This window comes from Ochotona princeps, chromosome 7, assembly GCF_030435755.1.
Source record: "Ochotona princeps isolate mOchPri1 chromosome 7, mOchPri1.hap1, whole genome shotgun sequence".
Classification (NCBI taxonomy): Eukaryota; Metazoa; Chordata; class Mammalia; order Lagomorpha; family Ochotonidae; genus Ochotona; species Ochotona princeps.
The window spans coordinates 40,619,981-40,633,795 of record NC_080838.1 but is presented as its reverse complement, the minus strand read 5'-3'; the positions used below and the strand labels follow the sequence as shown (position 1 = coordinate 40,633,795).

General features: G+C 38.5%; 1 protein-coding gene across 1 annotated transcript in view; it reads right to left on the bottom strand.

Moving 5' to 3' along the window:
• Positions 1-13,815, bottom strand: part of COL25A1 (collagen type XXV alpha 1 chain) — a 460,541-nt gene that overhangs the window by 81,061 nt on the left and 365,665 nt on the right. The window contains exon 12 of the mRNA XM_058666694.1: positions 13,661-13,705. Within this exon, the coding sequence (XP_058522677.1) occupies positions 13,661-13,705 (45 nt within the window). The remainder of the gene's footprint in view (positions 1-13,660; positions 13,706-13,815) is intronic.

Below are 13,815 nucleotides of genomic sequence, written 5' to 3'. Positions count from 1 at the left end.
GGATAAAAAGACAAAAATGTAACTCATCACATTTTTCTGTTTCTAATTAGCAATACCAAGAAATATAGATTACAAATTAGATAACAAGACCATGGAGTATTTTTACTGCCCCAAATGCTTTTCAAGTTGCATGAACAAGATGTTAAAAATTAAATGTACAACTTTGAGTATTAAAACTAAGCTGCAATAACCTATAAAACATTAATTTAATCAACAATCATTTAGCAAAAATTTGGAGATTATGCTTAGTGAAATAAGTCAGCCCCCAAAGGGCAAAAACCATATGTTCTCTCTGATATGTGAAGTACAATATAAGTAGATACATAAACAAAGCAAGCATATACATATATCTTCATAGATGAACTGTATAATGGGGACTAGTACACAGGGAAGTGAAAATATGTTACCCACAGGCAGACTGACAGGGGTTTCTCTTATACCTAAAATGTCAGGGCTATTCCCAGTCTATTACTCCCAAATGGCCATGTCCATATTTAAACTCAAAATACATTGGACTGACATTTAAGAAGGATGGCTTCCTGCTTTCATTGTTTTTTGAAAAAGTAAATGCTCTCTAGAATTCTAATGTAGAACATCACTCAAAAGTTTTGCAATTACTTCAGGTACTGTTATTCAAGGGCAAATTCAAAGAACACTTTCAGATAGAAAGACACTTAGCTTTCTTTCAAAGACCGAGCACTAAAAGGAAACATTTAGCAGCAATGCTGCTCGTTGTCACTTCAGTTAACATAGTTCTCCACTCTGGCAAAGCAAATTTAAAATGAGCCACAGCTTTAGAGCTTTAGCATAATAAATAATTTTACATTCATTTTGTTGAAATAGATTCTTATCTTTTGAGTGCGGACTTTCAGAAACAACTCAAACAGAAGAGAAAAATAGCTTCATGAAACATGGAGCAGCATGGGATGGGAACGGTGCCACTGGCATGAGATTGCAACAGCCCCAAGGTTTTCTCCTGTCTCTGGAATTAGTGGCAGTGGTAGTGTGATCAAAGCTGAAAACGGGCAGTGTTGGCTGTGGAGAGTTCTCTAAAACACTGGGTCCTGGTCCCTTCTTCACCAGAGAAGGGTCTCAGGGCTGGGTAGTGAACAGGAACGTCTTTACTCATTTTCTTTCTGCAGACAGGCACATGGAAACAGTAAATATTAAATAGTACCAGGGAGTGGAAGATTCATGAATGCAATGAACCCCCTAATCAGGACTTGCAGAAGATACCTGCTTAATGTTTTCTTAGGTTATGCGTGCCTCGTTTACAGAGGTTGGCCAATGGGGAGACCCAGGACAGTTCAGCTGCACTAGCCTTTTCCTAAGGTTGGGTTACAAAGCCAGGTGAATTATCCATCTTTTTTTTTTAAAGATTTATTATTGGAAAGCCGGATATACAGAGAGGAGGAGAGACAGAGAGGAAGATCTTCCATCCGTTGTTTCACTCCCCAAGTGAACCGCAACGGGCGGTGCGCACCGATCTGAAGCCAGGAGCCAGGAACCTCTTCCAGGTCTCCCACGCGGGTGCAGGGTCCCAAAGCTTTGGGCCGTCCTCAACTGCTTTCCCAGGCCACAAGCAGGGAGCTGGATGGGAAGTGGAGCTGCCGGTATCAGAACCGGCGTCCATATGGGATCCCGGGGCCTTCAAGGCGAGGACTTTAGCTGCTAGGCCACGCCGCCGGGCCCGAATTATCCATCATTAATGAACAGTTTTTTAAATGCTATTTTTAAATATTTGAAATCTAAAATGCAATTTATTTATATGTGGGAAATTGCCACACACTGAAGTTTATAGGAAGAAATAGCTTTTGGGGACAATTTAGTTAAAAAAAAAAGTGCATGTAAGCCTATGCAACCTGGTTCTGCAGAACATTAAGCAGCAGAACAAGTTGGAATCAGGCCCTGAAACAGAACCACACAGCTACAAGGAAGTCAGAAGAAGTCCCACTAGTTTCTTCCACTGAACCAAGAAACTGAATAACCATAAAATCTGCAATTTATTGTTGGGCCCAGGCATCATCTTAAAGGATGTGAACACCAGTGTGTTTGGAATCTAAGTAGAAAACTGTCAATGCCACTTTATTTGATCCACTTTACTCCCTTGACAGCTTTCCCACTCCTCTTGCAGTCTGGAATTGCTGATACAAAGTCCCAGGTCACAAAAATTTTATTGTAGGCCAGATACTGAAAACAAGCAGAGATAAAACCTTCACTGTCCAGCAGGATACCACTAGTCATATGCAGCAGGTGAGCAACAGGCATGTGACTAAAGAACATAATTGGGGGGTTTTAGTAGAAAAAAAGAAGAATGCAAAATATCACATTAATTATGTGAACATGATTAATCTTAAAATATTAATTCATAAGATGTTCACATAATACTTTAAATATATATTAAACATAACAAAACATAGTATCAAAATTGATATTGCCTGCAGCCTTATCACATCACTACTCCTATACACATGGCCTTTTTAAAAAAATGTTCTCTATGGCACTAATCACTATCTGATTTATCCTTTTTTGTTTCCATTCTGTCTTCCCTGTTATGATCCTCAGAGTTGGCAAACAAAAGTTCCCTTTGGTTAACTTAAAAATTTAACTTTAACTCAGTTTAAGTTAGATTTCCGATAAACAACACATGAATTTTTTAGATAATTGCTGATCTTATATAGAGTGGAACACTGTCATTTTAAAAATTACAGATCATTTTTTTAAAATTAAAATTTAGCTGGGTATTCTGTATTTTGTCTAATAGTCTTACTTCCCACTCCTACCCTCCATGACACCCCACCATCAGATGAACAACAGTTTAAGCATGGGCTTTGTTATGCTCTACTATTTGATGCTGCCCAGCATCTACACTTCCACATAAAGCCCGTTTGGTTCACCGGTGCTTGGAGGAAAGAGAATTCAGGAGAAACAAATGCATTACATTTTTATGATGATGTGAAGCAATAGGGAAAGAGATTGAGACAGAAATCTGTATGACTGGGAAGTTGGAGAATAACTACATCTGTCAGCTACAGCAAGGCAGTTACTGGTGGGGAAAGAGAAGAAACTCAACAAAATACAGAGAAATGTTAACCTCATGGCAGCACTCCAGAGTCTCAGCCTGGTCCACCTAAAACAAGAGCCACAAAGAGCATGAAGGCACAAGGTAAAGTAACTGTGAATAGCACGTCCATAAAGGGCAGGTGCGAGGAAAGACAAGCCCATGAATAACTTCCAAGAAAGTTCTGGGATTCTCCAAGGATGCTGCTGGGGAACAGTGGAACTCTGGAAGGCAAAGGCTCTAACAACACAGCCTGTGTGTACAGAGACCGGGCTATCTTTACACTTGTCATACACCTGATTACGTCCCTCTCTTCCACATGCTCCCTCCCTCACGCCAGTTGCCCCAGGTGACAAGCAAGAAGTAGCAGGGTGAGGCCAGTTCCATAAATTATCCTGTCATCTGTGGTTCCCAAAAGACCCTTTCAGAATTTACGCAAGTGTCATCTTGGACCTCAGCAACTCACTCTAATATCTGCTTTCCCCAAAGCAGAAGCACTCACAAAATAGAGATTTTAGTGGGAAGGAACCAAGCCAGTCATTGTTAGCAGAAGACATGCATTCTGTGAGGGCAAAATGCGCTTGCAGAGACAAAGAGCTGCAAAGACATAGATGCAAGATTAGAATCCAAGTTGCTGGATTTCCCATGTTGTGTTGTTTCTATTTGAGAGCAACTGGTGTCCAAAGGCTCTCTCCCCTTCATCACACCTCTTTTCTGCTTAAGGCTAATGAGCAGTTGTACAGAGATTTTAGGAAACATCTTGTCTAATCCGCTTCTTCTGCTTCTACCCCATGATACTGGGCACATTGCTTAAACTTCTGGGAGGGGACCAGCTTTTCCTCCACAGAATGTGTAGGGCTAGACTAAATGTGCTCCTAGCTCAAAAATAGTAAGGGATGTTTTGTTTGTTTTTGTTGGATTAAAGATATCAACTTGTTGCTCTTTATTCCTCAGAGATCTAAGTTTGGTTCAAGATCCAATGTCATGGGCAGCCATTTGGCACAGTGGTGAAGTTACTACTCAGTATTTTCTCATCTCGCATCAGAAGGCCTGAGTTCAGATCCCGGCTACTCTGCTACTGATACAGATCCCTGGTAACGCACGCCAGGGGAGGCAGCAGATGGTGACACTCCATGCCAATAATAGGGGACACCAAGATTGAGTTCCAGGCTCCTGGCTTTAGCCTGGTGCAGCCCAGCTTGGTTGTTGCATGCCCCTGGGGATTGAACCTATAGATGTGAGGTCTCTCTCCATCTTTGTCTCTGTGTTTTTTTCTGGGTCTCCTTGTCTTGTAAGTAAAATGAAGTTTAAAACATACTCATTTCAGGGACCATTGAAGTTTGACTTCCATGAAAATCCTAGCTCAAGTTATGAATTTCTTGATGTCATCTTTGTTTACCCCAGCTAAGTTCAATGGATATACCAGTTCCTACCAGTGGCCTCAAGAAACCCAGTGTTCTGCACTTTGTGAATTCAGGGTTGACTCTGGTGCTCTTGAGAAGGAGTTATAACACAGAACATGCAGTCTGTTTTACCTCCTGAGCTTCTGCTTATTTTCTCCCTTCCATCTCACCTTTCTCTTCCTTCCCATGCCTCAATATCATCATGGGAAATCAGCTTCTCTCTTTGAGGAACAGTTCAGAACCTTTTTAGTTCCTGGTTGCATACCTAACCCCTGATTCTTTTTATTTCCTAGAGGCAGAGGAGCTTTTGTAATATGAGAAGAGGAAAAATACAAAACCCTTACCCTGGACAATTAGATGTGGCTCTAAACCAAGGACCTGGCATCTTCGGAGGGGCATTTTATTTTTATTTATTTATTTATCTGCAATCTCCCTAACATTACAATCTGTTTGACTCTGTTAGGAACCCGAACACTGATTAGTAGAAAAGTAGATATATATCAGACAGCAAAGTAAAACAGTCATGTGCTATTTTAGATGATTTGCTGAGGTGTTACACTAATTGAAGTAATAAATAAATTAAACAGCACTGAAGGTCGTTAAAAAACATGAAGGTCATGTCAATATATTACAGCATGAGCTATTTCAGAACAGTGTCTGCTGGTTGACACTTTCTATTTTAAATTTCCTTATTGATAGTAAATACAGAAATGTGTACCATAAAAATTGAATGAATAAAAAGAGTTGAGATGCAGACATAGCTAAGAGTTTAGGGGTCACAGAAAATAGCTACATTGAGATTACAGTGGGGAAATTTACATAAATGAGATAAATTACTTGCTTTGAGTGCATTCATCATTTTTGAAGGTCATGGATCACATGGATGCTCTCCATATTAATCCACCACACTCCCCTCTCTTCCAATCCTGTTGATCTCTGCAGCCCTGATTCCCACTGGGAAGAGTGTGGAGTTCATGTGGGAACACTGCACCTGCAAGTCCTGTTCATAGCTCCTCATGGACCTCTGTTCACAGTCACCCACTGGTGGCATATAAGGTAGCAGTATGTCCGAACTTGAGAACCCAGGTTTGAAAGAGCCAATCCAGGCCTTGGGAGCAGAGTCAGAGAAGTAGGGCAGGAATCCCAGCTCCTGGATCCCCAAGCCATGATGTAGAAGTGGGACCCTGGACTCTGACTTGGTGTGTCTCCCTGGCCCTGGGACCCTTCACCCAATGGGGAGGACAATTCTGCCACACAAAGGGCATTCAATAAGGAAGTATTATCTAGCATTTTTCTTTTTAAGTAACTTCAAAGAAAGTGCAAAGATGAGTAAAACTCAGCTGGAAAGCATCATGCCAAGAGCTCTCTTGTCTGTATGTAAAAAGGTGACCTCCATGTATGTTCTTGCTGGATTGAGGGGAGTTAAGAAGACACAAAGTGACCATTTAGGACAAAATGTCAGAATAGGGGTTGGTGCTGTGGGACAGCATGTAAAGCCACAGCCTACGATGCCAGGATCCAATATAAGCAGTGACTTGAGTGCTGGCTGCTCCACTTGCCTTCTAGCCCCCTGTTAATGGACCTGGGAAAGCAGTGAAAGATGGTCTGAGTTCTTGGGGCTTGTCACACACCTGGGATGCACAGAAAAAGCTCTTGGCTCCTGGCTTTGATCTCACACAGCTCTAGCTATTGCAACTATTTGAGAAATGAACCAGAGGACGGAAGATTTTTCTCTCTCCTCCTGTCTCTGAAAATCTAAGTTTCATGTAAATAAATAAATGTCTTTGAAGAAATATCAAAATAGACAAAAGGAGTTGTATGAAGTGAAGAATGATTTAAGATTAGGAAAAACCAGATCCAACATAATATGGTGGTTCTTGGATTCCACACCAATCATTATATTAAGCAAATAGTGTCACAACTTTCCAATGTTCAATGATGTTAGGACAAAAGTTATGGTGTCAGCACCTAGTCAGCACAGAGCATGAGGGGAGACCCACATATTAGGTATCTCCAGCTGCAAAGGAGCTCAAAAATGTTGGATGCTTTCAGGCAGTATTTCACATTCAATGAAGACATCAAACAATGAAACCCCAGGAGTGACTGGCAGCTACTTTATAGCCAAGAGACAGTAGCAACAAGGATGAAAGCAGCCACATGGACCAAAGATGAAGAAACACAAGGAACTAACTGCTCACTGATGATGTTTAATTGCCAGGATAAAGTAAAACAGCCAGCATTAGCACAGCACTTTCAAGTTCACGTTGTCTGGCAAAATATCTTCAGTTTTGACAACTTTGGTTATGATTTTATAACATGCAAATTACTGTGCACATTTTTTATGTTTTCAAGTTGTAAAATCCAGCTAATTTCCTCTTTCTTCTAGTATAGTTCTTAAATGCTAAACTAAAGCATAGTTGGAATGATAAATTATTCTTTTTCTCTTTTAAAAAAAGGTGCTTGATTATTAATAGAAATTTTAAATACTTAGGTTCACCTGTAAAAATTGGGGTGGAATGAAATAACACATCTTTCAAGGGATACTTGCATTATTACTGTATTGTTTCCTGATGGAACTTGCAGGCTGATACTATAAGTACTTTTGGCAAATGGAGAAACTAAGGTGCATAGAAGGTAAGTAATATGTCTAAGGCCACACAGCACTGAAGACAAAGATGGAATTCTGTGAATTTTACACTGCTATGCAATTGAAAAAGGCTAGTTTAGAAGCTCTATTCTTCCATTTACACATGATAGTGGGTTATTGTAGTACCCACTTTAATAGGATTGCTGGAGGACAACGTGAAGTTATACACTATCAATACTTAGGAGAGTGCCTGGCAATGAGCAAATGCTGAATAAACTGTATTTCCTTCATTCTCTGTACTGCACAAAAGAGACAGAAAGGTGGATCCTCACAAAAAATGCAATGACTCATAACTTAGATTCTAAATTCTATTTCCTAGTTGGATAATGGCTTCCAGTCTTGGGCAATGTAGGTTGGTCTCACATAAATGAAACTTGCTAGATGTTAGTAGTTCCGTTTTTCACAGTAAGTTATGCCACTGTTGTCTTGAGTTAAAAATCAAGGCCATTTCTTAGAGATAAAATCTGATCTCACAAAAACAAGCTTTGTAACCTATATTGGTTAAATATTCTAGCAGGTAGAAATTTGTGGGAGAAGTTTACTATGATGAGTAAAAACCCTGATAGTAGGATAGTGGCATTTTAGAAATTAAATTCTAAGACAAAGATTATCTTTAATTTAATTTGACAGGATCAGCTATTGTCAGATCCTGTTCATACTGCAGTGTCACTTAAAGTCATCAAATCAGCAAGGTACTTCTTGGCCTGGCTGCCTTATGCCCCTCCATCACAGTACTTAATGGCAAAATAGATGCACAGGTCTTTAGTAACATGATTATTCATTTAGTGTCTCCATCCCTATTATCCACTCTCTTGACTGCAGAGACAGTTGGAACTTGTGCTCAGTTAGTATCTGGCATTTCTAAGAGCTAAAGCAATGTTCATTGACTGAATCAACAAGTGGAGCAATGGATATATCTAAGGAACTGTTTACAAAGGCTTTCCCAAATTATATACAAATTCAATCAGATCTATTTTGTAAAATAATATTAAAGAGAATAATAGTAAAAAGAGAATTAAATATTCAATATTTAAATATTCAATATTCAGTATTCAAGAATATTTAAAACAGAATTAAGTAATAAATATTTAAATGTTAAATATTAAAAAGAGAATTAAAAAGAAAAATAAAGTCTTCATGATGTCATTATTCATTCAAATGCATCTGCTTCCTGAACTGTTTTGCAATAGCCTGGCAGAAGCTTCATTTCCTCTCAATATCCTCCTCCCTCCAATCACAAGCCCTCAACTTTTCTCCCCCCTTTCTTCATTTCCTAAAAAGACAATTCCTTTTAATAGTAACAAACCCAAATGAAGTCATTGGGGGAAAGAAGTTGAAAGGAAAGTCTTAGCATAATTCTTTTTGTCAAGCCAGCGCTTATTTTTTCCAGCTTTTTATTCTTCTCTAATGGACCTTTAATAACATGAATAATACAATAGCTTTTGTTCAACTTACTGATTCAAACTGAGTGAAAAGTTTCCTTAAGAATACAATAAGCTTGGGTATACAGTTGCCTGAGAATGGCACATGTATGTATTCCAGCTGCAGTGATGCCATTTGGGACAACTGCACCCCATATCAGAGTTCCCTTTTGAGTTTGTGCTCTGCTCCCAGTTCCTGCTTCCTGTGAATGTGGACCCCAGGAGGCAGCATGTGAAAGGACACCTGCATGGAGTTTGCCACTCCCAGCCTTGATCCTGGATGTTGTGGGCACTTGGAGAGTGGACCAGAGGTTACAAACCGTCTTTCTGCCTACCAAGTAAATAAATGAAATTTTCTAATGGTCTCACACATAGAGATGAAGTGAGTTGACTTTATGAAACATTTGATCATAAGAAGGTGGTACTTTAAGAGAAAAATGTGCAATTATTATAGTTCCTAGAGAACAAAATGGTCTTATATTCATATAATTCTCATTATGTGATCGTTAACTTTGAAAGACAGCAATTTTGATTCAAATCTGTAACCCACAGAAGATATTTTCTCTAAATTATTAACTGGAATCAGTAACAGAACTATTTTTACTGCAAGCATCTTTTCCTTGTCAAAGTCTACCATCACAAAATCATAAATAGGTTCAGTAATACGCAACTGGGTAAACTCTTCTATAGGAGAATCTTGAATGAACTAAATAGAAATCAATCAGATGTGCAACATATCAAAATTACTCAGAAATGTAATTCGTTGTTTTTAAATTGTAGAGTCCAGGTAACAAATAAAAATATTATGCTTAGTGATTACAGTAAGTGAATGAGGACTAAAAATTATTACTGAGTTAATCATGCAACCCACTATATGGACTGGACTCAACAGCTTAGCCTTTTGAAGTTTGGAAGTTTCAATTTACCTGCCCTTTAAACATACTTAAAAAGCCGTTAGAAGTATGCTATGGAGATTAATGTCAATTGTAAGATTCATGTGTAACAGACGAAAAGGAATTTCAATATCCAAACTATAAACCAATTAAAATGTAAAAATCACATTGCTGTATAACAGAGATCCAAAGAGAATACAATACTATCACTTCAATTTATGTTTTGAAGGTTTGAAAAGTAACACATTCTAGAAAGCATCTGAAAAATGTATGAAACAAAATCACCTGACATTTATCTTTCATTTTAGAAAGAATTTTTTATGACTCAGGATCTCAAAAAACTCTAGATTTCTTAGATAATACAATTTGTGTTTAACCCAGAACATTTTAAACATTATTTTTAGGGTTAATCACCAATTTCACCATTCTGATTGGATGGAAAATGCTCTAGGAGAAAAAAGAAAGTATTTCACAAGATGGCTTATTTTTCCTTCTTTTGTGAAACCTAAGAGAAAAAACATTTAATTTCTCAGATGCTATTTGCCATACTTGTGATAGTTTATAAATCACATCCTAACCACAAGGAGTGCTTGGTGCAGTGGTTCAGATGTCTTTTGGAACATCAGCATCCCAGATTATGATGCAAGGGTTGAGTGTCAGCTCACCTCAGATCCTAGCTTCCTATGAATGCTCTCCCTGGAAGGCACTCGGGCCCCTGTCACCCATATGAAAAACCTGGATTCATCCCAGACCCTCGGCTTTGAACTTGTGTAGCCTCACCTGTTGCAGGCATTTTGGAATGGAATCTGCAGACAGATTTCTCTGTGTTAAGAGTTTCTCGTTGTCTTTCAAATAAACAAAAAATAACTCTTTTAAAGGAAAAAACAAATTGTATTCTTCCTTTAACCATTGGCTGAAAAAAAAGCTACTTTCTAAACACCAAAAGTTTATCTTTGGAAAAAACGAAATTGTAGTTGAAGAAAATGCTTTCACAAGCTAATTTCTCTTTTAAAACGGATTCATTTATGCATGTGAAAGGCAGAGTTATAAGAGAGAATGGGAGGGCCCAGCGGCGTGGCCTAGTGGCTAAAGTCCTCGCCTTGAACGCGCCAGGATCCCATATGGGCGCCGGTTCTAATCCCGGCAGCTCCACTTCCCATCCAGCTCCCTGCTTGTGGCCTGGGAAGGCAGTCCAGGACGGGCCAGAGCACTGGGACCCTGCACCCGTGTGGGAGACCCGGAAGAGGTTCCTGGCTCCCGGCTTCAGATCGGCGCCCACCGGCTGTTGAGGCTCACTTGGGGAGTGAAACAAAGGATGGAAGATCTTCCTCTCTGTCTCTCCTCCTCTCTGTATATCTGACTTTGTAATAATGAAATCAATAAATCTTTAAAAAAAAAAAAGAGAGAGAGAAAATCGGAGAGAGACAGCGAATGAGGTCTTCCATCCAATTGTTCACTCCCCAAATGGCTGCACTGGCTGGAGGTGGTCTGGTCCAAAGCACAAGTTTCTTTCAGGCCTCCTGCATGGGTTCAGGTACCCAACCACTTGGGCCATTCCTGTTGTTTTCCCAGGCACATTAGTGTGGAGCTGGTTTTGGAAAGTAGCAGCTGGAACTCAAACCAGTGCCCTTACTGGAGGCTAGCTGTAGGTGGAGGCTTTATTTGCCACACTATAGCGCTGATCCCTCACATGACACTTTAGAAAACTAAGATGATTTTATAGGAAAAAATATTATGTCTTTGTCAGCTCTTTTCTCGACAGATGATTCTAGGATGCCTACTTCCTTTCCAGAGTGTCTGGTTTCAGTCTCCACTACTTTGCAGTTTCCTGCTAATGAACACCCTGGGAAACAGCAGAATAGGGCTCAACACTTGAGACCCTGCTACCCAGCAGAGACCTGGGCTGAGTTCCAGGTTACTGGCTGCTGCCTGGCTCAGGCCTAGTGATTGTGGGCACCTGGGGGTGAATCATTGGATGGAAGATCTCTGCCTATCTGTTCCCTGTTTTTCTGTTTCATTGCCTTTCAAATAAAAATTAAAAATAAAACAAATTCTAGAGGCTCGAAACACATTTGGTATACTTTATCACATTATGACTCTATTTTTAACATTCTTCTTATTGTCTAAATTATTTGCTGTCTCCATGATTGAGACTCATATATTTATGTTTGTTTTTATATCAATTATATAAGAGGTATTGTCAATGTTAAATAATGGCTATGATAATAGAAGTTCCATAAACAATGTCTTTGGTTCAGTTCTAGGGAGTATAGAAACAGGCTGCATTTTGCTATACTTTCTTCGAAATGTGAAATCATTTAGTTTCTCTAGATTTTACAGAAAACACTTTAGGAATGCCACTAATATGTGTAACAAGACATGAAACTGCAAATATGAACTGTCTATTTTCTTGAAATACAATTTAGACTTGATGACTAGGACAAGAAAATGTCACATTCCTTTTTCTTGCTAAGGAAATTGTGTATTTCCTTTCAAAAAACAATGATTATGTTGTGTCTGAAAGAGTCTGTGTGACAGTTTTAAACTTGTTTTGTTTCAGGTTAAAGGTTTTTATAGATTTTCGTGATTGTCTCAAAACTGAAGAAGAAAAAAAGGAGAAAAAGCAAGACATTAATCTTGGCATAAAATTTTTCTTTTTTCACCAATGCCAAAACAATATTTATGTTCTATCCATATTTATTCTTTCTAAATATTATTACACGTTATATAATGCTAAATCCACCTTAGAATTGATACACTTTCAAATTTTTGTTCATGCTTCCTTCCAAGATGTATAATGTTGAAAAAAGAAAGTAGGACTTTGTTTTTATCATGATTTATGAAGCAAAAGGATACACATTTCACTAAGGAGGAATGGAAGTGCAGCATGAATAGTTAACTATTGATGAGTCTGGTGGATGGACTGATAAGGCTATAACCTTGTTGAAAACATGAATTTCACCGGGGAATCGAGTAATCCTAGGAAATGTTTCTTTTCGAATAGATTAATCAAAATTTCAGAATTAAAAAAAATGGTGGAGAATGTTAACAGTAGTATAAAGCATGATTATAAAGGCTTTAGATATTTTCTTTTTTAATCTTCCATCTGACTCTGCAGTCAGGAATTGGTATTGTCTCCCTTGTACCAATGAGCAATCTGAGGCTATGGAAATCAAGGATGTTTCTCAAATTCATACAGCCCCTAAGAGACAGATACTGGTTTTTATGTACCCTGTAGGTTTAATAGTGTGGTTGTTTATCTCTTACTGTCAGAGAAGAGACAATGGAAAAGATCTTGAGGAGGTTACTCCCAGTACGAGCTGGCCTCTATATGATTTCAGAATGGAATCCAGGGTACATGAATTGAAAACATTTTAGGAAAACGAGCTCACAGATGGCAGAATTTCACAGGGTCAAGTGCTCTGAAGGAGAAAAGGAAACTCCTAGCTTGGCTTTCTGGCTCCTAGTAGTCGTGGGTTGTTAGATGTTGCCGTGGCTTGCCACGTCTCTGTATGGGCTTCAGAATGGACAGCCGGTCAGGGACACAGAAGAGTAGAGAATAACTAAGCAGGTTGTAGGAACAAACATACACAAGCACACTGATATTTGTAGGTAGACTTGTGTGTGTGTGTGTGTGTGTGTGTTTAAAAAAAACATTGCTTCCTCCTCAAAATTAGCACTACAGTAAAACTTGAGTACTATACTTTGGCAAGCCTGTTTAACTCCTAATTTTACTTCATAGTAAAATGAATTTGTTTCTGGATTCAGAAGGTTTTAATAAATCCCCACTGTGAAAATAACTTTCTTTAACCAAGGAAATAATCCACATTTTTTTTTTTTTTTTTACCAGCCAGAGCATATTTTGCTTAGCACAAAGAATTTTAAACACCGATTTCCCCCACTCTTTCTATATTCATCAGAAAGACATAGTTGTAACACACATGCAACTTATCAAAAAGTATCATGTCCTGAATACCTAACATGGAATATTTTCTAAGAGTTTCTTCTATTTAATCCTTTTTAAATGAATCCATTGCTAATGATTACGATAACTTAATCATTTCACTGCAGTTTTCCTATATTTTAAAAGAATATGTAAAAAAGTAAAAAAGAATTATATAAGCAGTATTTATGTAAATCTGTAAGATTATTATTAGCATTACTGACCAGAATGACTTTCTGACTTCAGTGTTCTCTAAACTATTTTGTCAAATAACATACTTCGTAGAACTCACCTTTTGTCCATTCATTCCTGGAATTCCAGGTGCTCCGTCTGAACCCTAAGGAGACATAAGATCAAAGTAAACTGATGTCATACTCACAAAATATTTCAATCATTAAATGAGTTATGGCAGCCACAATTTTACCTTGCTAAAAGAGAGTAAAAAAA